The sequence below is a fragment of the Thalassophryne amazonica genome, chromosome 6 (genome assembly GCF_902500255.1).
Source record: "Thalassophryne amazonica chromosome 6, fThaAma1.1, whole genome shotgun sequence".
Classification (NCBI taxonomy): Eukaryota; Metazoa; Chordata; class Actinopteri; order Batrachoidiformes; family Batrachoididae; genus Thalassophryne; species Thalassophryne amazonica.
In genome coordinates, this window is record NC_047108.1 from 127,668,106 (window position 1) to 127,695,434 (window position 27,329).

Here is a 27,329-nt window from a genome sequence, read left to right on the forward strand (position 1 = left end):
GAAACATTTAAACCCGCAGAGGGAGCGTGCTCGTCACCCGGTCCAGCTGACCCAGACAAATGCAACATGGACGCTGGCGAGCGCCTGGTTTCTGAGATATTACACAAAGTTCCCACGAGCTGTGGTCCAGCAGGTGGAACTGAAAACAGCGGCGAGTGCGGCTGCAAGTGATCAAAGGGGGAAGGTTGGGCAGGCCTGGCCCAGGTCTGATTTATTTTACAATAAATACACCACGCATCTGGTGAAGAGCGGTAAAGCCGCCACACACTCTCTTTCTTCTGCTGCCATCTGTCCTCTGGCTGGGCGAGGAGGCAGAGGAGAGCCGAGCCCAGGATCTTTATTTTTTGTTACCCTAATACAAGTAGACAGTCTGTTTGCAGGCCTGCTTCATATTAAGTGAAGCTGGTACAGTGCAGACCTGCTGCCTGCTTGTTGTGTTTCATCCTCCCAGGAGAGCGTGCACGTTACCTAAACACACGCTAAGTGCAATCATTAAAGAAAGACCTGCAGTGATAAATCCTGGCCAATACAAGCATTCAGAGCAATAATTAAAACAGGACAGCGTCACAGCACGCCAAAAAAAAAATCTGCAAGAGAAGATGTGAAAGGAAAGCAGGTGTATGTGCAGTTTGGTCCATAGGTATTTGGACAACGACCTTGTTTGTCTGTAATTAAGGGCCCAGTTACAAGGCGCTAGATGAACAAAGGAAAAAAGTCTCAAAGTTACAAATCGTCGGGAAAAAGTGGAAGAATGAGTCCCATCACCGAAAAGCCTACGAATGACTGCATAAAAGACTGAAACAAAACTGAAACTAACAAAAGAAAAACAAAGCGAATGGTGATCTCGACACAAACAAAATCAAAATGAAGCGTCAGCATGTGATCATTTCTGCAGCCAGTCTGTGACAGCACAAACCCGCTGCAGCTGCGCTGTCTTGACCTCATGTGCGTGCACATGGAGAGAGAGGGGGGGGGGGGGGCTGGATGAAATTGGATAACAATCAAATGGAACACTGACGGTACTGGAAGTACGCAAACAATGAGGAACCGTCAAGACAGAAAGCAAATTGATTACAGACAAAATGAAGTTGTTGTCGGGATTCATTCACATTTTTCAACATTTTCAAAATTCTGATGAGGCGCCAGCTACAGGAACGAGCTGGACGACGGTTAAACAATGTCTCCGAAAGTCAACACAAGTCCAGACTTCTAGTTTCGTTTTGGCTTCGGTGTGCTTCGTTAGTGCCATGTGACCGGGGCTTAAGACGTGTAGTTTTAAGTCATTTAAAGGATTTAGCAAAAATATCGCAAAAAATAAGGCCATTTGTAAACACAGTACCTCCATTTTTCATCAATCATTAAGAAATGCAGACAGTACGGTACTGTATCGTAATTTGTCTGGAGGAGGCAGTGACTGAGAAAGCCATCAAGTGCGAGTTTGTCTGTTGCATCATCAGTTATAACCATAACGTGAAATTTCAGCTACCATTCGCCACAAGACTTACGAAGTACAACTCAAGCCTAGAATTCATCTGCTTTATTGGATGAAAAAAAGCTTCTCTGAGCGTCTCCATTGAAATTTCAAAACTGATTCTCTGGGAACGTTTAATAGACAACTTGACGTCATTTGCCAAACAGCAAAAAATTCACTCATTCATATGATATACGCTATATGATGTAGATAAAGGCACTGTGGTTATTTCATGTCTGTTTTATCATGCGACAGCTTGCTTTTTCCCTTCATTTACAAACATGTAATCATGTAAACTTCAGCTTCGTTACCCCACTCTTTCAGTTTCCCTTTTTTTCCACCTTTTTCTCTCAAGAAAAAATTTACATCAACTCTTGCTCATTACTCCACATCAGCCGACTGATTAACTGATTCCATCTGCTCAAAGTGATATTTAAAAATCAGTGGAATCACCTGGTGGAGTCAGCGGCTGCAAGGAAAACCTGCACCCTCTTGGCCCTTTCTGGAACAAGTTGCCCACCCCTGACCCACATACTACAGTCAATAAAAACATGACTGATAATATGATTTAAAGAAAGCAAGTCAAAATGGCAAGCTCTCGCCTTCATACACGCGTTCCAAAATTATAGTAATGTATATACAGTATTATGGACATTAATTGGAATAAAAGGCAAAAAATGAGTCCAGCCAATTGAAACATCAAAAAAATGTATATATGCAAAAGGAAGAAAACCGGATGCAGAATTACAATATTCTAAAATTCAGACTTTTGCACAGCCCTGAAGTACACCCAAATAAATAAATACATAATCTGGAAAGAAGGACCAACAGCATTTATCATGATATACGCACTGCATCATAAACTGTTTCACTGCAAATAAAAAAAAAAAAAAAAGTTTTCCTTTCTGGTCTCCATATTTTCTCTTTAACCCTCCTTCACATCAGACCGACACCTCATCCTCACTTCCCGTGTTCTCTGAAGATGGCTTTATATCAGGCTGAAAGAGCCTCATGACACCTCTGCTCTTTGCAGATGATGTGGTTCTGTTTTCTTCATCAGGCAGTGACTTCTGATGTGCACTGGGCAGGTTTTAAGTTAACTTTGAAACAACTGGGACGAAGATCAGCACCTGCAAATCTGAGACCATGGTCTTCTGGTGTAAAAGAGAGGACTGTTCGCTCTGGATCAGGGGAGAGTTACTACACCAATTGGAAGAGTTAAAAGTATCTCAGGGTTTTAGTTACAACTAAATGGGGTAAATCAGAGTGTGATAAATGGATTGGGGCTGCATCTGATATTTTGAAGAAGCTGTACCAGACTATCGTGGTGAAGACGGAGCTGAGCCAGAAGGTGAGACTCTCGATTTACCAGTTGATTTACGCTCCCATCCTCACATATGGCCATGACCTTTGGGTAATGACCAAAAGAACAAGGTCACAGATACAAGTGGCAGAAATAAGATTCCTCCGTCGAGCATCTGGGCTCACACTCATGGACAGGGTGAGAAGCTGAAATATCTGGGAGGGACTTGGAGTAGAGCTGTCGCTTCTTTGCAAAAGAAAGCAGCCAGCTGAGGTGGTTCAGGCATCTGGTGAGAATGCCCCCTGGACGTCTCCCTAGGGAGGTCTTCCAAGCACATTCAACTGGGAGGAGGCCCTGGGGAAGACCCAGGACATGATGGAGAGATAACTGGCTTGGGAACACCATGGGATCCTCCAGGAAGGATTAGAGGTCAGAAGATCCCAGACCCAAATAAGTGACAAAAAAATACACGAATGAAAGAGCCTTGACTTTGTTCAAATGCATACAGAAGCCAACTATGGAAATAAGTAACCCTACAAATGTATTAATTTCTTCACACTCACTCATTCACCAATCCCAGTGTGCTGCCATGCGAGGCACACAACTGCACACTGGGAGCATTTTGGGCATGACTGACCTTTCCCAAGACCCTTTAGTGATTTTCTGGTGTTACAGGGATTTGAACTGAGGATTCTCTGATCCCAAGACCATCGCTTTTACCTCTAGACCACCATCCCCCAAAGTTATTTTCCCCAACATGCTGCAGGATCATTTAAGAAAATCCCACCGTCTTCATCTGCATCTGAATCAGATATAACATATTAAGCCCAATGACACGACCCTCCTACAAAGATCTTTATCCTGTTCACATGGTGGGCGAAGGTGGAAAAGTCCTCATGAGATCAGCCTGTGTCAGTGCAGGTGAGACGGTCTGTAAGCGGACACTGAATTTCATAATCTCAGACTCCACTGTGCAATGACACATGAGGGAAGAGGAGCAGGTTATTCCCCACATTACACACTTTTGGTAAGAATGAGCCCGCGTTCCATCACAAACAGCTCACGCTCATAATAAAGGTGTAAAGCACCACCAATAAACACTATTACGAAACAGTGCGAGTGTTTCATCTTCTGAAAATGAACAAAAGGCTTCAGGAGTTCATGAATTCCCACTTCAGTCTTCCTGATCTCCAATTCTGCTCTCAGTGCGAATCCTGGCGAGACACGAGCTTTCATCTTTTATCTTTGCTTCCTGCCGGTCTCACATACAGTGTAGAGCTCACAAATAATCTCAAGGTGAAACAACACTGCTCAAAGGTTGGAGCAGGCTATAGTTCAGCACGTTTGCCAGAGAAAGTAACAAATTCCTGAAGAAACATCCTCACAGGAAATATTGTAAGAGCTTTTTGTGAAAGGGGCTGTGCATTCCATTCAGAGATACGATGTCTCAACATGTAGCAAGGTTTGCCCAAGAAATCCGCATCGTCCATGAATCAGGCTATTGTGAGCCTGGAAGAGAGAATTCACAGTCAGGTTTAGAGTAGAGACGACACTCTTTAAACTGTGTGAGAGACCGGAAACAGAAGTGACCCTGACCTCTGCGGCGCAATCAAATATTTACATGACACCCAAACGCCACATTGCAAGAGCTTCAGTGTCATCACGAGCCACTTCCTCACCTCTGAATCCTCGTAGAACGCAGCCTTGTTCTTCCAATTAGTTCAGTTCAAGTTGATCAATACAGCAGTGAGAGGAAAAGCAGCACTGACCGGCAGCTGGTCTGTTTCTGTGCCGACACCGACTGCCACCTCAAGCAGCGCTGGCCGGACTGTGACGCAACCAACCTTCCAATCCATAGCTCCAGGCCAGGAGAACAGATAGTCAGGAGGGCGGTGAACAAGACCAAAAAAGGAGGAAGTACGAGGTTAAAAAAAAGAAGGGGGGGGGGGGGGACAGCAGGGTACTCAAAGTTAAATCAGAACTTCCACTGGGTTCTGATTCAGACAAAAACTCTTCCAAATTTGACATGGAAACTGATTATTTGGAAGCCACTTCCAATTTGGCATTAAGCGTTTGGGAAAGAGAGAACCCCGGTGGGCATGAAGGGCACGGCGGCTTGTTAATATCAGAAGCAGATGTGACACACGCAGACACAGAAGTGTGGGGAAAAAAGTGCATGTGTGCACAGACGTGTGCCAGTTTCAATAAGCGAGTGGAGCTCTTACAGGAGTGAAGTGAGCTCACACAAAAGCAATCAACGTGAGAGCCGAACACCGTCCTTCAGCCCCACACCGGCAGAGAATGAATGAAAACAAGAAGAACAAAAGAGTCTTTGGAGAAATTAAAACCAGCCACGGCTGAACCAAAAGAAAAAGGACAAAAACAAACATGAAGTGGCTGTTTTCTTCAATAAAAGTGCATTTATTCATTCATGTTACCTACCATAGAAAAAGACGACGTTCCAGAAATCAGTATCTTCAAATAAGAGAGGTGAAGTCTCAAAGTCAGTCAAATTTCCTCTTTAATCCTCCAGATGAATGAGAGTGCAACTTAAATGTTTAATAAAACTTAAAAAAAAAAAAAGACTTAAGAACAATCCGTGTCTTGAGTTGATCTGTGGAGGCTGGGATCAGGAGCGGAGCCGTGAGGCTGACAGTATTTAGTGCAGCAGTCTGCTGGGAGCACACAGACGCACACAAGAACCACCAACCCCACCCACTGTCTTATTCACACACACACACACACACACACACACACACACACACACACACACACACACACACACACACACACACACACACACACACACACACACACACACACACACCCTGGCTGAGTCACGGCAAATCACACAGAAACCGCTTTGTCCCAGAAGGTTTTCGTTGGAAATCAAAGTGACAGCAGACGGAAACCGTCAAATCGCTACTTTTTCCAAATCAATACTGAACACTAACAGCTGAGTTTGTACTTCATTTGAACTCTGACCCGACAGTGACAGGAGGTCAAATGATGGTTTCAGGAAGAGTGTGAACTCAAGATACACGGAAAGAAAATACACAAATAACCTTCACATAAACACCCAGAATCTATAGGACTTTGAAATAAGAAAAAGTAATTTTCTAATCAGTTCTAAAGTAACAAAGAAAATTAGCCTGTGATTTGATTTTCTTTAGAAATAGTCTGTGAATGTCAAAGTACTGTATTTTACACTTTTATGGACATTTCTGAGCAATATTTGGCAAAATGAAAAAAAAAAAAAAAACAAGGCTCATTAAATGGTAAATGGACTGCATTTATATAACTCAAAGCATATATATATATATATATATATATATATATATATATATATATATATATATATATATATATATATATATATATAGCATCAGACACTCAAAGTGCTTTACAATAATGCCTCACATTCACCCCAATGTCAGGCTGCTGCCATACAAGACGCTCACTACACACCAGGAGCAACTCAGGGATTAAGGACCTTGCCCAAGGGCCCTTTGTGATTTTCTGGTCAGGCTGGGATTTGAACTGAGGATCCTCTGGTCTCAAGCACAACGCTTAACCACTAGACCATTCCACATTTCTCTTGAACATAAAAAAATAAAAAAATAAAAATTGTCATTTATTTTAACAAATTAACTTGTGGAACATCTTTAATAAAGTTATAGAAATTAAACTGAAAATATTGGAACTATTACTGCTTACTTCCACAAAAGCTGAAACTTAAAGGTGTACTCTGCTTCCATATTTTAGCACAGAAATTAGAAAGAGGATTTTTTTTTTCCTTTGTATGCTATAGTGGTCTTCTTTAGTACGAAGGATTTACAATCTTATATCACAAATATACAGAAGGTCCCAGGTTAAGTTCTAACTTGGTTCTTTCTGTGTGGAGTTTGCATGTTCTCTACGTGTTTGCACAGGTTCCCTGCGGGTGCTCCAGCTTCCTCACACTTCCAAACACATGCAGGTTAGGTGAAGTGGTGATTCAAAGTTGACCGTAGGTCTGAGCAACAGTGTGACTGTGATTGTTTACACTGTATATGTGTTGGGAAAGTGTAGGAACACGGACCCACAACAGGGGGCGCAAATGAACGGACAATGGAGTAAGTCAAAATAACAACGCTTTACTGTTGTGAATGTGCACAACGAATACAACCAATCACAGAAATGGACAACAGTCAATTCACAAAAGTGTCGTGTGGGCAGGCTCAAAGATAGGAGACGCCTCTCCAAGGTAAGACCGGAACCACACGGCTTCCTCCGCCACAGGACCCCGGGAATACTGGAGCCGCCAAGTCCCGAACTCCCAGGTGGCCACTGCCTCCGCGTGTCGGACCTGGTACTGCTGGCGAGGAACAAAGAACAGTTAGATGGGGGCGCGTTTGCACCCAGGACTCCGAACAGCAGGAAAGTTACATCCACCTCTCGTCGAAAAAAGAAACAGAATATCTGCTGTCCAACACACACAAGCAACAGATATTCACAGTCAGCTGAGAACGTTACCTCTCCGGTAGAAACGATATCTCGGCAATGAGGTGGAGATGCCGTCCTGCTGATATACCCCACTGATGATTGCCGTCAGCTGTCTCAGGTGATGGGTGACAGCTGTCACCGAGGCTGCTCCCGTGAGGCGGCGGCGCCCTCTGGTGCCTGGAGCCCGCACTCCAGGCAGGGCGCCCTCTGGTGGTGGTGGACCAGCAGTACCTCCTCTTCAGCGGCCCACACAACATGTCTCGGCCCTTCAACAGACTGGAGGACTGGTCAGAGTGGACTCGGACTCACACCCAATGACCATTGGTGTAAGTTACAGATTTATTCCAGTGGGAATAAAAGGGTTTAGAAGATGGATGGAATTTTGACCCACACTGGCTAAAATACAGCACCAAAATGCCATGATACAATTTCAGTGGTGACATCATAGATCACTGGGAGGGGACAGACTGATGATGATCATGACAGATTCAGCTCAGAAGCACAGGGAACCAGAGGCCCCACTGCAACAACCTCAGGAAAAAAAAAATCTGGAAATATTTCAAACAAAAGTTTTGCTGGATATCTGCTGGACAGGTAAAACATGCTCACGCAGGAACCCTGCATATCAATCAATCAATCAATCAATTTTTTTTTATATAGCGCCAAATCACAACAAACAGTTGCCCCAAGGCGCTTTATATTGTAAGGCAAGGCCATACAATAATTATGTAAAACCCCAACGGTCAAAACGACCCCCTGTGAGCAAGCACTTGGCTACAGTGGGAAGGAAAAACTCCCTTTTAACAGGAAGAAACCTCCAGCAGAACCAGGCTCAGGGAGGGGCAGTCTTCTGCTGGGACAGGTTGGGGCTGAGAGAGAGAATCAGGAAAAAGACATGCTGTGGAGGGGAGCAGAGATCGATCACTAATGATTAAATGCAGAGTGGTGCATACAGAGCAAAAAGAGAAAGAAACACTCAGTGCATCATGGGAACCCCCCAGCAGTCTACGTCTATAGCAGCATAACTAAGGGATGGTTCAGGGTCACCCGATCCAGCCCTAACTATAAGCCTTAGCGAAAAGGAAAGTTTTAAGCCTAATCTTAAAAGTAGAGAGGGTATCTGTCTCCCTGATCTGAATTGGGAGCTGGTTCCACAGGAGAGGAGCCTGAAAGCTGAAGGCTCTGCCTCCCATTCTACTCTTACAAACCCTAGGAACTACAAGTAAGCCTGCAGTCTGAGAGTGAAGCGCTCTATTGGGGTGATATGGTACTACGAGGTCCCTAAGATAAGATGGGACCTGATTATTCAAAACCTTATAAGTAAGAAGAAGAATTTTAAATTCTATTCTAGAATTAACAGGAAGCCAATGAAGAGAGGCCAATATGGGTGAGATATGCTCTCTCCTTCTAGTCCCCGTCAGTACTCTAGCTGCAGCATTTTGAATTAACTGAAGGCTTTTTAGGGAACTTTTAGGACAACCTGATAATAATGAATTACAATAGTCCAGCCTAGAGGAAATAAATGCATGAATTAGTTTTTCAGCATCACTCTGAGACAAGACCTTTCTGATTTTAGAGATATTGCGTAAATGCAAAAAAGCAGTCCTACATATTTGTTTAATATGCGCTTTGTATGACATATCCTGATCAAAAATGACTCCAAGATTTCTCACAGTATTACTAGAGGCCAGGGTAATGCCATCCAGAGTAAGGATCTGGTTAGACACCATGTTTCTAAGATTTGTGGGGCCAAGTACAATAACTTCAGTTTTATCTGAGTTTAAAAGCAGGAAATTAGAGGTCATCCATGTCTTTATGTCTGTAAGACAATCCTGCAGTTTAGCTAATTGGTGTGTGTCCTCTGGCTTCATGGATAGATAAAGCTGGGTATCATCTGCGTAACAATGAAAATTTAAGCAATACCCTCTAATAATACTACCTAAGGGAAGCATGTATAAAGTGAATAAAATTGGTCCTAGCACAGAACCTTGTGGAACTCCATAATTAACCCTAGTCTGTGAAGAAGATTCCCCATGTACATGAACAAATTGTAATCTATTAGACAAATATGATTCAAACCACCGCAGCGCAGTGCCTTTAATACCTATGGCATGCTCTAATCTCTGTAATAAAATTTTATGGTAAACAGTATCAAAAGCAGCACTGAGGTCTAACAGAACAAGCACAGAGATGAGTCCACTGTCCGAGGCCATAAGAAGATCATTTGTAACCTTCAATCAATCAACTCAATCAACTTTTTTCTTATATAGCGCCAAATCACAACAAACAGTTGCCCCAAGGCGCTTTACATTGTAAGGCAAGGCCATACAACAACTATGAAAAACCCCAACGGTCAAAACGACCCCCTGTGAGCAAGCACTTGGCAACAGTGGGAAGGAAAAACTCCCTCTTAACAGGAAGAAACCTCCAGCAGAACCAGGCTCAGGGAGGGGCAGTCTTCTGCTGAGACTGGTTGGGGCTGAGGGAAAGAACCAGGAAAAAGACATGCTGTGGAGGGGAGCAGAGATCGATCACTAATGATTAAATGCGGAGTGATGCATACAGAGCAAAAAGAGAAAGAAACAGTGCATCATGGGAACCCCCCAGCAGTCTACGTCTATAGCAGCATAACTAAGGGATGGTTCAGGGTCACCTGATCCAGCCCTAACTATAAGCCTTAGCGAAAAGGAAAGTTTTAAGCCTAATCTTAAAAGTAGAGAGGGTATCTGTCTCCCTGATCTGAATTGGGAGCTGGTTCCACAGGAGAGGAGCCTGAAAGCTGAAGGCTCTGCCTCCCATTCTACTCTTACAAACCCTAGGAACTACAAGTAAGCCTGCAGTCTGAGAGCGAAGCGCTCTATTAGGGTGATATGGTACTACGAGGTCCCTAAGATAAGATGGGACCTGATTATTCAAAACCTTATAAGTAAGAAGAAGAATTTTAAATTCTATTCTAGAATTAACAGGAAGCCAATGAAGAGAGGCCAACACGGGTGAGATATGCTCTCTCCTGCTAGTCCCCGTCAGTACTCTAGCTGCAGCATTTTGAATTAAATGAAGGCTTTTTAGGGAACTTTTAGGACAACCTGATAATAAAGAATTACAATAGTCCAGCCTAGAGGAAATAAATGCATGAATTAGTTTTTCAGCATCACTCTGAGACAAGACCTTTCTGATTTTAGAGATATTGCGTAAATGCAAAAAGGCAGTCCTACATATTTGTTTAATATGCGCTTTGAATGACATATCCTGATCAAAAATGACTCCAAGATTTCTCACAGTATTACTAGAGGTCAGGGAAATGCCATCCAGAGTAAAGATCTGGTTAGACACCATGCTTCTAAGATTTGTGGGGCCAAGTACAATAACTTCAGTTTTATCTGAGTTTAAAAGCAGGAAATTAGAGGTCATCCATGTCTTTATGTCTGTAAGACAATCCTGCAGTTTAGCTAATTGGTGTGTGTCCTCTGGCTTCATGGATAGATAAAGCTGGGTATCATCTGCGTAACAATGAAAATTTAAGCAATACCGTCTAATAATACTGCCTAAGGGAAGCATGTATAAAGTGAATAAAATTGGTCCTAGCACAGAACCTTGTGGAACTCCATAATTAACTTTAGTCTGTGAAGAAGATTCCACATTTACATGAACAAACTGTAATCTATTAGACAAATATGATTCAAACCACCGCAGCGCAGTGCCTTTAATACCTATGACATGCTCTAATCTCTGTAATAAAATTTTATGGTCAACAGCATCAAAAGCAGCACTGAGGTCCAACAGAACAAGCACAGAGATAAGTCCACTGTCCGAAGCCATAAGAAGATCATTTGTAACCTTCACTAATGCTGTTTCTGTACTATGATGAATTCTAAAACCTGACTGAACCTCTTCAAATAGACCATTCCTCTGCAGGTGATCAGTTAGCTGTTTTACAACTACCCTCTCAAGAATCTTTGAGAGAAAAGGAAGGTTGGAGATTGGCCTATAATTAGCTAAAATAGCTGGGTCAAGTGATGGCTTTTTAAGTAATGGTTTAATTACTGCCACCTTAAAAGCCTGTGGTACATAGCCAACTAACAAAGATAAGTTGATCATATTTAAGATTGAAGCATTAAATAATGGTAGGGCTTCCTTGAGCAGCCTGGCAGGAATGGGGTCTAATAAACATGTTGATGGTTTGGATGAAGTAACTAATGAAAATAACTCAGACAGAACAATCGGAGAGAAAGAGTCTAACCAAATACCGGCATCACTGAAAGCAGCCAAAGATAACGATACATCTTTGGGATGGTTATGAGTAATTTTTTCTCTAATAGTCAAAATTTTGTTAGCAAAGAAAGTCATGAAGTCATTACTAGTTAAAGTTAATGGAATACTCAGCTCAATAGAGCTCTGACTCTTTGTCAGCCTGGCTACAGTGCTGAAAAGAAACCTGAGGTTGTTCTTATTTTCTTCAATTAGTGATGAGTAGAAAGATGTCCTAGCTTTACGGAGGGCTTTTTTATAGAGCAACAAACTCTTTTTCCAGGCTAAGTGAAGATCTTCTAAATTAGTGAGACGCCATTTCCTCTCCAACTTACGGGTTATCTGCTTTAAGCTACGAGTTTGTGAGTTATACCACGGAGTCAGACACTTCTGATTTAAAGCTCTCTTTTTCAGAGGAGCTACAGCATCCAAAGTTGTCTTCAATGAGGATGTAAAACTATTGACGAGATACTCTAACTCTCTTACAGAGTTTAGGTAGCTACTCTGCTCTGTGTTGGTATATGACAATAGAGAACATAAAGAAGGAATCATATCCTTAAACCTAGTTACAGCGCTTTCTGAAAGACTTCTAGTATAATGAAACTTATTCCCCACTGCAGGGTAGTCCATCAGGGTAAATGTAAATGTTATTAAAAAATGATCAGACAGAAGGGAGATTTCAGGGAATACTGTTAAGTCTTCTATTTCCATACCATAAGTCAAAACAAGATCTAAGATATGATTAAAGTGGTGGGTGGACTCATTTACATTTTGAGCAAAGCCAATAGAGTCTAATAATAGATTAAATGCAGTGTTGAGGCTGTCATTCTCAGCATCTGTGTGGATGTTAAAATCGCCCACTATAAGTATCTTATCTGAGCTAAGCACTAAGTCAGACAAAAGGTCTGAAAATTCACAGAGAAACTCACAGTAACGACCAGGTGGACGATAGATAATAACAAATAAAACTGGTTTTTGGGACTTCCAATTTGGATGGAAAAGACTAAGAGACAAGCTTTCAAATGAATTAAAGCTCTGTCTGGGTTTTTGATTAATTAATAAGCTGGAATGGAAGATTGCTGCTAATCCTCCGCTCCGGCCCGTGCTACGAGCATTCTGACAGTTAGTGTGACTCGGGGGTGTTGACTCATTTAAACTAACATATTCATCCTGCTGTAACCAGGTTTCTGTTAGGCAGAATAAATCAATACGTTGATCAATTATTATATCATTTACCAACAGGGACTTAGAAGAGAGAGACCTAATGTTTAATAGACCACATTTAACTGTTTTAGTCTGTGGTGCAGTTGAAGGTGCTATATTATTTTTTCTTTTTGAATGTTTTTGCTTAAATAGATTTTTGTTGGTTATTGGTGGTCTGGAAGCAGGCACCGTCTCTACGGGGATGGGGTAATGAGGGGATGGCAGGGGGAGAGAAGCTGCAGAGAGGTGTATAAGACCACAGCTCTGCCTCCTGGTCCCAACGCTAGACAGTCACAGTTTGGAGGATCCCAAAAAATTGGCCAGATTTCTAGAAATGAGAGCTGCTCCCTCTAAAGTGGGATGGATGCCGTCTCTCCTAACAAGACCAGGTTTTCCCCAGAAGCTTTGCCAATTATCAATGAAGCCCACCTCATTTTTTGGACACCACTCAGACAGCCAGCAATTCAAGGAGAACATGCGGCTAAACATGTCACTCCCGGTCTGATTGGGGAGGGGCCCAGAGAAAACAACAGAGTCCGACATTGTTTTTGCAAAGTTACACACCGATTTAATGTTAATTTTAGTGACCTCCGATTGGCGTAACCGAGTGTCATTACTGCCGACGTGAATTACAATCTTACCAAATTTACGCTTAGCCTTAGCCAGCAATTTCAAATTTCCTTCAATGTCGCCTGCTCTGGCCCCCGGAAGACAATTGACAATGGTTGCTGGTGTCGCTAACTTCACATTTCTCAAAACAGAGTTGCCAATAACCAGAGTTTGATCCTCGGCGAGTGTGTCGTCGAGTGGGGAAAAACGGTTAGAGATGTGCACGGGTTGACGGTGTACACGGGGCTTCTGTTTAGGGCTACGCTTCCTCCTCACAGTCACCCAGTCGGCCTGCTTTCCCGACTGCACGGGATCTGCCAGGGGGGAACTAACGGTGGCTAAGCCACCTTGGTCCGCACCGACTACAGGGGCCTGGCTAGCTGTAGAATTTTCCACGGTGCGGAGCCGAGTCTCCAATTCGCCCAGCCTGGCCTCCAAAGCTATGAATAAGCTGCACTTATTACAAGTACCGTTACTGCTAAAGGAAGCCGAGGAACAACTAAACATTTCACAACCAGAGCAGAAAAGTGCGGGAGAGACAGGAGAAGCCGCCATGCTAAATCGGCTAAAAGCTAGTAGCTACGCAACCTAGTGGATTCCTAAAAACACGCAAAGTGAATAATGTGTAAATAATTTAGAGGTGATTCAGCAGAAGGAGTGCTTTAGTTAAGGCACCAGACAGGCCATGAAGCAGCACAAGTAACGCACGGCAACAGCGAACGCACGACAACAGTGCTAAAATAAAATAAAAATCCACTAGACAGGCTGCGGAGCAGCACAGGCAACGCACGACAACGGTGGCAAAAAACAAAATAAAAATCCACTAGACAGGCTGTGGAGCAGCACAGGTAACGCACGACAACAGTGCTAAAAAATAAAATAAAAATCCACTGGACAGGCTGTGGAGCAGCACAGGTAACACACGACAACAGTGCTAAAATAAAATAAAAATCCACTGGACAGGCTGTGGAGCAGCACAGGTAACACACGACAACAGTGCTAAAATAAAATAAAAATCCACTGGACAGGCTGTGGAGCAGCACAGGTAACGCACGACAACAGTGCTAAAAAATAAAATAAAAATCCACTGGACAGGCTGTGGAGCAGCACAGGTAACGCACGACAACAGTGCTAAAAAATAAAATAAAAATCCACTGAACAGGCTGTGGAGCAGCACAGGTAACGCACGACAACAGTGCTAAAAAATAAAATAAAAATCCACTGAACAGGCTGTGGAGCAGCACAGGTAACGCACGACAACAGTGCTAAAAAATAAAATAAAAATCCACTGGACAGGCTGTGGAGCAGCACAGGTAACGCACGACAACAGTGGTAAAAAATAAAATAAAAATCCACTGAACAGGCTGTGGAGCAGCACAGGTAACGCACGACAACAGTGCTAAAAAATAAAATAAAAATCCACTGGACAGGCTGTGGAGCAGCACAGGTAACGCACGACAACAGTGCTAAAAATAAAATAAAAATCCACTGGACAGGCTGTGGAGCAGCACAGGTAACGCACGACAACAGTGGTAAAAAATAAAATAAAAATCCACTGAACAGGCTGTGGAGCAGCACAGGTAACGCACGACAACAGTGCTAAAAAATAAAATAAAAATCCACTGGACAGGCTGTGGAGCAGCACAGGTAACGCACGACAACAGTGCTAAAAAATAAAATAAAAATCCACTGGACAGGCTGTGGAGCAGCACAGGTAACGCACGACAACAGTGCTAAAATAAAATAAAAATCCACTAGACAGGCTGCGGAGCAGCACAGGCAACGCACGACAACGGTGGCAAAAAACAAAATAAAAATCCACTAGACAGGCTGTGGAGCAGCACAGGTAACGCACGACAACAGTGCTAAAAAATAAAATAAAAATCCACTGGACAGGCTGTGGAGCAGCACAGGTAACGCACGACAACAGTGGTAAAAAATAAAATAAAAATCCACTGGACAGGCTGTGGAGCAGCACAGGTAACACACGACAACAGTGCTAAAAAATAAAATAAAAATCCACTGGACAGGCTGTGGAGCAGCACAGGTAACGCACGACAACAGTGCTAAAAATAAAATAAAAATCCACTGGACAGGCTGTGGAGCAGCACAGGTAACGCACGACAACAGTGGTAAAAAATAAAATAAAAATCCACTGAACAGGCTGTGGAGCAGCACAGGTAACGCACGACAACAGTGCTAAAAAATAAAATAAAAATCCACTGAACAGGCTGTGGAGCAGCACAGGTAACGCACGACAACAGTGCTAAAAAATAAAATAAAAATCCACTGAACAGGCTGTGGAGCAGCACAGGTAACGCACGACAACAGTGCTAAAAAATAAAATAAAAATCCACTGGACAGGCTGTGGAGCAGCACAGGTAACGCACGACAACAGTGCTAAAAAATAAAATAAAAATCCACTGGACAGGCTGTGGAGCAGCACAGGTAACGCACGACAACAGTGGTAAAAAATAAAATAAAAATCCACTGAACAGGCTGTGGAGCAGCACAGGTAACGCACGACAACAGTGGTAAAAAATAAAATAAAAATCCACTGAACAGGCTGTGGAGTAGCACAGGTAACGCACGACAACAGTGGTAAAAAATAAAATAAAAATCCACTGAACAGGCTGTGGAGCAGCACAGGTAACGCACGACAACAGTGCTAAAAAATAAAATAAAAATCCACTGGACAGGCTGTGGAGCAGCACAGGTAACACACGACAACAGTGCTAAAAAATAAAATAAAAATCCACTGGGCAGGCTGTGGAGCAGCACAGGTAACGCACGACAACAGTGCTAAAAAATAAAATAAAAATCCACTGGACAGGCTGTGGAGCAGCACAGGTAACGCACGACAACAGTGCTAAAAAATAAAATAAAAATCCACTGGACAGGCTGTGGAGCAGCACAGGTAACGCACGACAACAGTGCTAAAAAATAAAATAAAAATCCACTGGACAGGCTGTGGAGCAGCACAGGTAACGCACGACAACAGTGGTAAAAAATAAAATAAAAATCCACTGAACAGGCTGTGGAGCAGCACAGGTAACGCACGACAACAGTGGTAAAAATAAAATAAAAATCCACTGAACAGGCTGTGGAGTAGCACAGGTAACGCACGACAACAGTGGTAAAAAATAAAATAAAAATCCACTGAACAGGCTGTGGAGCAGCACAGGTAACGCACGACAACAGCGCTAAAAAATAAAATAAAAATCCACTGGGCAGGCTGTGGAGCAGCACAGGTAACGCACGACAACAGTGCTAAAAAATAAAATAAAAATCCACTGGACAGGCTGTGGAGCAGCACAGGTAACGCACGACAACAGCGCTAAAAAATAAAATAAAAATCCACTGGGCAGGCTGTGGAGCAGCACAGGTAACGCACGACAACAGTGCTAAAAAATAAAATAAAAATCCACTGGACAGGCTGTGGAGCAGCACAGGTAACGCACGACAACAGTGCTAAAAAATAAAATAAAAATCCACTGGACAGGCTGTGGAGCAGCACAGGTAACGCACGACAACAGTGCTAAAAAATAAAATAAAAATCCACTGGACAGGCTGTGGAGCAGCACAGGTAACGCACGACAACAGTGCTAAAAAATAAAATAAAAATCCACTAGACAGGCTGTGGAGCAGCACGACAACAGTGCTAAAAAATAAAATAAAAATAAAAACGAAAGCGTTAGCAAGCTAGTTAGCTTGCCAACGCTGATGAAAGTTAGCTGATAAAAGTGCTCCGTCGCGATGTTTCGACCGTTAGAGGTCTTCTTTAGGCGTTGGAGCACGGTGAAAAAGTAAAAAAAAAAAAAAAAAAAAAAAAAAAGTAAAAAGTAAAAAAGTCTTGGACCTTCTGTCATCTGCAAGATCTCACAGGGAAAACTCATCATGTTTGCCATGGGATCCCCCTCGCACAAATAAATATTTTATGAGCAATAAAAAGTAGAAAAGTCCCTTCAGCTGCTCCCTTGTTTTCACTTTGTGCCGCCACAGCACATGCATGTTGATTTGGCCGAAGTTTTGCACCGGATGCCCTTCCTGACACAACTCCACATTACATGAAAAACGGGCAGGGGTAGGTCTGAACCAGGAACCTTCCACAGTGGAAAGAAGCGCACACTTAACCACTAGGCCAACAGTTTACATGGAAAAAAGGCACTTTTTAATAACTAGACTGTCAAACTTCAAGAACTTTGTTGTTATTTCTGTGCACAATGAAACTCCACTCTACTAAACACAAAACTATAAGTGGCCCTGTAACAGACTGGCATCATGTCCAGGGTGTACCGCACCTTGTGCCGTATGCCTGCTGGCACAGGCTCCACCTCCCCCGTGAGCCGTAACTGGAGTAAGCTGATACAGAAAATGAAAAAAATGAATGAATGAATGAGATTATAGTTACATCAGTATCAAATAAAAAAAATAAAAAAATAAGAAGAAGAAGCGTAACAGTACAACAGGAAGTACAACTTTAAGTTTGCTGCACTTGGAAGTGATCTATTCAAACAATGAGCTGAATGTTTTTCCCTTGATCTGTAAGTTGCCTTGAGTAAAAGTATCTGCCAAATACATAAATGTAAATGTGAGACAAATTGGATGTATATGTGAAGTTATAATGGTGTAATATCCTCTTAAAGTTGAACATAGTCTGAACATAAACAGCCCACTACAATGTTCTTCTATCATTCAGGTTAATCTGAGATGAGTCACGTTTATCCTAACTAGCTAACAAAAACAATTCAGACTGCTGAGACGTGGGGGCCACATGGCTGGAATATGAGAGCGGTGGGGGTGAATGGGCAAGTAAGCGGGTAGCTCCGCCTCTCCCTGCTGTGTTTTCAAAACAAGGCGATCTGTTGAATCTGTGTCTGCCCGCCACCCCCCGTCGTCAGCCTTAATTAGTGGAAGCTATATTTAAAAGGCAGCGGCGATGTGGTTACCCTGCAGGATTAACCCAACTGGCACTGCCATTGTTGGAACCAGAAAGAGGGGAGGGAGGGTGGGACAGAGGGTGAGTGACCTCCCCTTGATGCCTGACCTTGGCATTAACCCTTCAGTGACCCTAAGCATTGAATTCTTCCACAACGTTAATACTTCAAGGGTGCAGTTTAATAAGAGAGGAAAAAAAACAATGGGAACCAAAGGAGAAAATAACAAGGATGAACAAACTAAAAGGGAGATAAAATGTAGAAAAGGAGAAGGATTAAAGCCAAAATATGTCACCCATAATGCCTTTGGAAGTTCCACGGGTGAATGTTTATATGCCACATTTTTCAACATTTATTCTCATCTCCCTCAATGACCACCATTCTCAAAGCATTTTATGAAACAGCAGCTTTTACCTTTTTACTTTTGCAAACCAGTAATCAGCGGGGTTTACTATGAGCAGACTGTTTGCATGCAAGAGATTTAGGGGGCTGTTTTGTCAACCCATCAACCCATGGAGGAACCTCCTCTTACGTCTGTGAAACCAGCTACATTAGTCAGCTCAAACAAGCCCATTTCCACCAGCACATTTGTAACCTCTTCCTCTTATCCCCCCCCCCTCTGTCACAATGCTGCTTCCGGTCTGGCACAGTCCAGGGACTTTGAGCTGGTGTCAATGGAAGCCCTCTTCTAATCTTGGTGCTTCCCTGAGGTTGTCTCTTGATGGACATGTGTTGTATAATTCAGTGTCACATACCTTTGAAATTGCAGCAGGTCTGTTCACCTGCCAACCCTGAACTCTGTTCGAACATGACTTTAACATCCACCAGCTCGAAACTGTGAGCTGAATCTTATTACGTCATCCTCGATGCAGAGGGAAACTAATCCAGATCAAATCTCAGCCATTTTCAAAAGTTTTACGTTGGTAGAATATGAATAATCACTTTGTGCATGCCGACGAACGGTGCACGGACGTGCATCATGGTCTTACCTAATTCATGCACGACACAGGAAAACATCTTAAGTCGGTATTTTGTAAACGTGTGCGTGGATGTAAACATGTGGGTACAAATTTGAGAGAAAAATGAGTTGTCTTCTGTAACACCATGGCACCAAAACATAATACACATACAAGCCCAAGCTGAATGTGCACTGTAAAAAAAGTCATGTTCAGAAATAGTCACACAAAGTGCTGCATAATTAAAGGCTTTAACGAAGGCACATGATGTGGGCACAGACTAAGCAGCAGCTGAAATGGTGCCGTGTAAATGCATGCACGAAAAACCCCTGTGATACCCATGCATGTTCAACGCGACATGTAGTGTGTTTTGTGTGCGAGGCGTCAGCTGAGCATTCTTTTTAATAATATGGCTTAATGTGTGCTTAAGCCATATTATTGTGCTTAAGATTAGAGCATGTCATAGGTATTAAAGGCATTGCGCTGCGGTGGTTTGAATCATATTTGTCTAATAGATTACAGTTTGTTCATGTAAATGGGGAATCTTCTTCACAGACTAAAGTTAATTATGGAGTTCCACAAGGTTCTGTGCTAGGACCAATTTTATTCACTTTATACATGCTTCCCTTGGGCAGTATTATTAGACGGTATTGCTTAAATTTTCATTGTTACGCAGATGATACCCAGCTTTATCTATCCATGAAGCCAGAGGATACGCACCAATTAGCTAAACTGCAGGATTGTCTTACAGACATAAAGACATGGATGACCTCTAATTTCCTGCTTTTAAACTCAGATAAAACTGAAGTTATTGTACTTGGCCCCACAAATCTTAGAAGCATGGTGTCTAACCAGATCGTTACTCTGGATGGCATTTCCCTGATCTCTAGTAATACTGTGAGAAATCTTGGAGTTATTTTTGATCAGGATATGTCATTCAAAGCGCATATTAAACAAATATGTAGGACTGCCTTTTTGCATTTACGCAATATCTCTAAAATCAGAAAGGTCTTGTCTCAGAGTGATGCTGAAAAACTAATTCATGCATTTGTTTCCTCTAGGCTGGACTATTGTAATTCATTATTATCAGGTTGTCCTAAAAGTTCCCTAAAAAGCCTTCAGTTGGTTCAGAATGCTGCAGCTAGAGTACTGACGGGGACTAGCAGGAGAGAGCATATCTCACCCGTGTTGGCCTCCCTTCATTGGCTTCCTGTTAATGCTAGAATAGAATTTAAAATTCTTCTTCTTACTTATAAGGTTTTGAATAATCAGGTCCCATCTTATCTTAGGGACCTCATAGTACCATATACCCCATTAGAGCGCTTCGCTCTCAGACTGCGGGCTTACTTGTAGTTCCTAGGGTTTGTAAGAGTAGAATGGGAGGCAGAGCCTTCAGCTTTCAGGCTCCTCTCCTGTGGAACCAGCTCCCAATTCAGATCAGGGAGACAGATACCCTCTCTACTTTTAAGATTAGGCTTAAAACTTTCCTTTTCGCTAAGGCTTATAGTTAGGGCTGGATCGGGTGACCCTGGACCATCCCTTGGTTATGTTGCTTTAGACGTAGACTGTGTTTCATAATTATTGTATGGCCTTGCCTTGCAATGTGGAGCGCCTTGGGGCAACTGTTTGTTGTGATTTGGCGCTATACAAGAAAAAAGTTGATTGATTGATTGAACTACAGCAGTTCATCAAAGAAGTCTGTGCTCCAGGTTTTTCACTAAGTGACATTTGAGCATAATTTCATTTGCATGCTAACACAAATTAGCAGGTATTTATAGCAGAGGTGATGGTCTAGTGGTGAAGTGTTGGGCTTCAGACCAGAGGATCCTCAGTTCAAACACCAGCCAGACTGGAAAATCACTAAGGGCCCTTGGGCAAGGTCCTTAATTCCCAGTGCCCTGACATTGGTGTGCGAGTGTTTGTGTGAATGGGTGAATGTGAGGCATCATTGTAAAAATCTTTGCACTTCTGATGCAGGTGGAAAAGCACTATATAAATGCAGCCCATTTGGCATGCGTGTGTGTATGTGTGCATGCGCACGTGCATGTACAACCCCTGGCAAAAATTATGGAATCACCGGCCTCGGAGGATGTTCATTCACTTGTTTAATTTTCTAGAAAAAAAGCAGATCACAGACATGACACAAAACTAAAGTCATTTCAAATGGCAACTTTCTGGCTTTAAGAAACACTATAAGAAATCAAGAAAAAAAGATTGTGGCAGTCAGTAACGGTTACTTTTTTAGACCAAGCAGAGGGAAAAAATATGGAATCACTCAATTCTGAGGAAAAAATTATGGAATCACCCTGTAAATTTTCATCCCCCAAATTAACACCTGCATCAAATCAGATCTGCTCATTGACATTGACCCTATGCCATGACATTGACCCTATGTGTCTTTTTGCAAGGAATGTTTTTGCAGTTTTTGCTCTATGGCAAGATGCATTATCATCTTGAAAAATGATTTCATCATCCCCAAACATCCTTTCAATTGTCCAAAATATCAACATAAACGTGTGCATTTATTGATGATGTAATGACAGCCATCTCCCCAGTGCCTTTACCTGACATGCAGCCCCATATCATCAATGACTGTGGATTATTTACATGTTCTCTTCAGGCAGTCATCTTTATAAATCTCATTGGAACAGCACCAAACAAAAGTTCCAGCATCATCACCTTGCCCAATGCAGATTCCAGATTCATCACTGAATATGACTTTCATCCAGTCATCCACAGTCCACGATTGCTTTTCCTTAGCCCATTGTAACCTTGTTTTTTTCTGTTTAGGTGTTAATGATGCCTTTCGTTTAGCTTTTCTGTATGTAAATCCCATTTCCTTTAGGCGGTTTCTTACAGTTCAGTCACAAACGTTGACTCCAGTTTCCTCCCATTCGTTCCTTATTTGTTTTGTTGTACATTTTTCGATTTTTGAGACATATTGCTTTAAGTTTTCTGTCTTGACGCTTTGATGTCTTCCTTGGTCTACCAGTATGTTTGCCTTTAACAACCTTCCCATGTTGTTTGTATTTGGTCCAGAGTTTAGACACAGCTGACTGTGAACAACCAACATCTTTTGCAACATTGCGTGATTTACACTCTTTTAAGAGTTTGATAATACTCTCCTTTGTTTCAATTGACATCTCTCGTGTTGGAGCCATGATTCATGTCAGTCCACTTGGTGAAACAGCTCTCCAAGGTGTGTTCACTCCTTTTTAGATGCAGACTAACGAGCAGATCTGATATGATGTAGGTGTTAGTTTTGGGGATGAAAATTTACAGGGTGATTCCATAATTTTTTCCTCAGAATTGAGTGATTCCATATTTTTTTCCTCTGCTTGGTCTAAAAAAGTAACCGTTACTGACTGTCACAATCTTTTTTTCTTGATTTCTTATAGTGTTTCTTAAAGCCAGAAAGTTGCCATTTGAAATGACTTTAGTTTTGTGTCATGTCTGTGATCTGCTTTTTTTCTACAAAATTAAACAACTGAATGAACATCCTCCGAGGCCGGTGATTCCATAATTTTTGCCAGGGGTTGTATATGCTTGGGTACCAACAGCATATTTATTTATTTATTTCATTTATACAGCGCCAAATCACAACAAAGTTGCCTCAAGAAGCTTCACACAACAATGCAACACTGGTAAGGATAAACTCCCTCTGAGGAAGAAAGCTCAAGCAGTCCAGACTCAAAGGGGTGACCCTCTGCTTGGGCCATGATACAGACTTAAATTACAGAACGAATATACAAGAAATGTTGCCGGTGTACAGGACAGGAGGGTCTCCAGCACAAATACCTAGGGATGGGTATCGTTAAGATTTTATCGATATCGATACCATTATCGATTCTGCTTATCAATCCGATTCCTTATCGATTCCCATACAATAATTACGGAAAAACCCCAATTGTCAAAACAACCCCCTGTGAGCAAGCACTTGGCAACAGTGGGAAGGAAAAACTCCCTTTTAACAGGAAGAAACCTCCAGCAGAACCAGGTTCAGGGAGGGGCAGTCTTCTGCTGGGACTGGTTGGGGCTGAGGGAGAGAACCAGGAAAAAGACATGCTGTGGAGGGGAGCACAGTCTGTCTTTGAGCGTCCTGCCCCCTGCTGGAAGCTCCTACTTACTACATAACTTCCAGCAGTGAAGCAGTTGAGAGGAGCGGCAAAGCTCTGATTTATGGATTTGATTTATAAATAAAATTAATACAGATAGAATAACTCCATTAATGTCAATTCTGCCATTTTACAAAGTTAAAAATATAACATATATTTTAATTTTAAATAATGCACTAATTCTGAAGTTTTATAACAAACACAGACAGATGCCAAAGGGATTATGGATAAATGAGTCTCCGCTAACACTGATTGGTTGACTCATTCATTCTATGTAAAAACCAACACGATAATGTGAGGTGTGTGTGTTGGTGTTTACATATAAATGGACTTTTGTAAAATATGCCTTTTCTATTTGTAAAAAAAAAAAAAAATCCAAAAAGTCAAGTATTTTGACAATCGTCTGATCAAACCAAGGTCAAAATAAATAGAACACTGCCATCTACTGGCGTCCAGACGCTCATCCTGCCATGAACACTGAACACTACTGACCAGTAGATGGCAGTAGAGACTGATAACTTGCCAAAACAAAATTCCAGATAATCTGTGTCTGCTACGTTTAAGATGCATGGAATTTAATAAATGCAAACTGAATTTCAGACATCTTATATAAATATTACTCTAGAACAAAGACGACAGACAGTGTTTGACATAAACAGGACTCTAAATAGCAAACAGGATTGATTGCAATGATTCCAATTGAAAATAATGGAGAAGCAACCTGGGCTTCTTCTGGCATTTTTACATAAAACAAATACAATAACAACGTCTATAAACCCAGAGAATATATTCACGAGAGTTTTAGGCACAATATACAAAGGGTTTAATGTTGTTCGTATGAAGCCTGATCACAGCGTCTCAAATGTATTTCTTCTGTCGTGAATGTACTGACATTACCCATAATGCACCTGGACACAGCATGTCCACACTAAAACCTTCAAAATTAGTGCAATACTTTAAAACTAAAACATATATCTGATATTTTCACTTTATAAAACTTCAGATGTGACGTTAATTTAAATAACTTGTCCGAAATTAGTCTGGTTAAAATTTTTAACCATAACTTAAAAATGTATGCCTCTGGATGACTTGGGTGATATTGCCAGTGTATCAGTAGGGGTCAAAAGAAATTAGTTTTTTTTTTTTACCAGTTCTCCTTTGCCTGCAGAGGATAGAGCAGTTTCTTCTGGAACCAGTTCTCCTCTGTTTGCAGAGGATAGAACTGCACATCCTCCACAAAACATTTAACAGGTACATACTCAACTGATTTTAGATTTTATAAATGTTTGTAACTATAAAGCTTTGTTCACCACGCCTCCAAAAATACGTTAGTGGTCTAAAAATTATCTAACCAAAATTTAATGGAAGATAATTGGTCCGATGATGGTTTTCAAAGTTATCTGAAAAGCTAATCCGATAATGAAAACTTTAGCTTCGAGGATTAGCGGAACTGTGCCGACCACTGGAGCCGCACCTCAGAGAGAAAAAACAGAATCAGGCATCAGAAAGACAAGAAATACAGTATAATTTGTCAGCATTAAAGGACATGTTGCACAGAAATCATAATTTAGATTTAGTCTGTTAGTGACCATATGATGATCCACCGGGATTACTTTGTGCACTTCTGTGACAAGTTTCAAAGTATACGGCATTCACAGCAAACAGCTACAGAGATGTCAGAAAACAAAGTACTCATGAGTACTCAGGTGTTTCCGACAGGTGACGTAGTTACTGGAAGCGTCCCAGCATGCTTCAATGTATGCTTCAATGTATCTAATAACGTTAAGAACGGAGGCATTAATTCCAAAGTTGACATAAGTGTGATGTTGTGTTGTGATGACTTGTTTTTAAAGTGATAACTGTTAATTTTGATGGAGTCACGGTAAAAGCGCCAATGCAACATGTCCTTTAAGCAACAAGAAAAATAGATGAAATACTAAGGTGATCGCCGGCCACTCGCCCTAAGCTTCACTAAAAGACCCAGACTTTAGATAAAGTTGAGGCTGCGGCATGCTCCATTTACTAATAAAATGAATTAAAGAGTAAAAAGCATAGTAACATACTATGCTAGTATGCTAGACATACGAAAGGGAAAATAAGTGTGTCTTAAGTCTGGATTTGAAAGTCTCCACAGAATCTGTTTTACTGATGCAGGGAGATCATTCCACAGAACAGGGGCACGATAAGAGAAAGCTTTAAGTGACGTCTCCTGGATTCCGTAAGGAATCACAGCGGCAGCTTTTTTTTTTTTTCCGTGCGAACTAATCGTCCGTGAAGATAATTTTATTAACTACACAGATGTATAATAAAACAAATGGTGACTGGTTTATAACACAATGATGACAGAGTTTGAGGGGGAGAGCAAGAGAGACAGAGGATCCGCAGCCAGACAGTTTTTTCTTTTCTTTGTTTATATGTGCGTGCACAAACACAACAAATAGAGCACAGCAACTCGCTCCGTGTGTGAGAGTCATAAAACGCAGGGAAGATGAAGACAACACACTGGAAATTGTTTTTTTCCTTATTTATTCCTTTATTGGTTCATTTTACTGGTGCTTATAGTTGATCAAACTGGGATAAAGTTACTTGCACCAGTGCAAGTGCAGTATAAAATTACGTGCACCGCTCGAATAATACGTGCACAAACTAGCACATGCATGTACTATTTCGAGCCCTGCAAATGCATGAATCAGGGTCTCAGCATCAGCCATAGACAGGATGGGATGAGTCCTTGTAATATCTCTCAGTGTGATGTATGATACATTAGCCTAGGCTCAATGTTAGCTGGTCAAATTGATGCAGATGTCTCACTGTCTTATCAGAGTTTAAAAGTAGGAAGTTTCTAGACATCCAGCTTCTCACTAATGCAAGGCAATCTTCTAAGGATTGTATGTGGATGAGATTACCAGCAGTTACTGGCATGTATAACTGAGTATCATGTGCATAGCAGTGAAAGGTAATCCCAAAACGCTGAAATATGTGCCCAAGGGGTGCTATATAAAGGGAGAAAAGCAGGGGGCCTAAGACGGACCCCTGTGGAACCCCAAATTTCATTCACTAAGGTTAGAGGTAGTGTTACTGTACAAAACACAGTGAGAACGACTGGTCAAATGATTTTCCAGCCTATCAAGTAGAATATGATGATCCACTGTATCAAATGCAGCACTGAGATCTAACAGCGACAGAACCGTAGTGGTGTCTGAATCCATTGTAAGCAGAAGATCATTCAACACTTTAGTGAGAGCCGTCTCTGTGGAATGATATTTTCTAAAAGCAGACTGCAGTGGCTCAAAGAGATTATTCTCAGTAAGATAGTCTACGAGCTGCCGTGAAACCACTTTTTCAAGAATTTTGGAGCAAAATGATAGATTTGATATTAGCCAATAGTTTTTCAATACACTAGGGTCAAGATTAGGTTTCTTAAGTAATGGTTTAATCACTGCAGATTTGAAACATTTAGGAACAGATCCAGAAGGTGGGCCAGGGGGCCTATATATAGTGACAAAGTAATACGGCTGATTTTTATTCTTCTGACCTTGGCAATACGTAGCATCATGCGCAGAGCGGAGAATGAGATGTTCAAATTAATTATATTTGTGACCCCCAACAGCTAATAAACTAAGCCTAGATTTATAAATATAAGAGCAACACCCCTGCTTTGCTTCACATCACGAGGGACGTGACTAAACGTGTACACCGGTGGGCAGACCTCATCTAAGGGGAGGACAGCTGTAGGTTTAAGCCAAGTTTCACATAACCCAATCATATCTAAGTGATGATCCATAATTAGATCATTAATCAGCAATGATTTTGAGGGCAGTGTTAATGATTTGATTTGATTTTGATTTGATCGTTTATTTAGTCCCCTTGGGGGCAATTCAGGTGCAGTCAGCAGTAAAAATTACATTCATAAAAACACATCATACAAGTTCACAAAAACACAGCAGAATAAATATACAAAACAAAAACCAAGAAATAAGGTGCAAGTCAATGTAGACTTAA

General features: G+C 41.7%; 1 protein-coding gene across 6 annotated transcripts in view; it reads right to left on the bottom strand.

The window, feature by feature from the left end:
• The window catches only part of plekhg5b (pleckstrin homology domain containing, family G (with RhoGef domain) member 5b), a 193,355-nt gene that overhangs the window by 113,788 nt on the left and 52,238 nt on the right, over nt 1–27,329 (bottom strand). The window contains exon 1 of one of the 6 annotated variants that reach the window (XM_034173419.1): nt 5,217–5,337. The exons of 3 other annotated variants lie outside the window; for them this stretch is intronic. In XM_034173419.1, coding sequence (XP_034029310.1) covers nt 5,217–5,219 — 3 coding nt within the window. In that variant the 5' untranslated portion in view covers nt 5,220–5,337. Of the gene's footprint in view, nt 1–4,453; nt 4,475–4,543; nt 4,619–5,216; nt 5,338–27,329 lie in introns of those variants that run through there. 2 more of the 6 variants (XM_034173418.1, XM_034173420.1) reach the window with 2 other exon arrangements.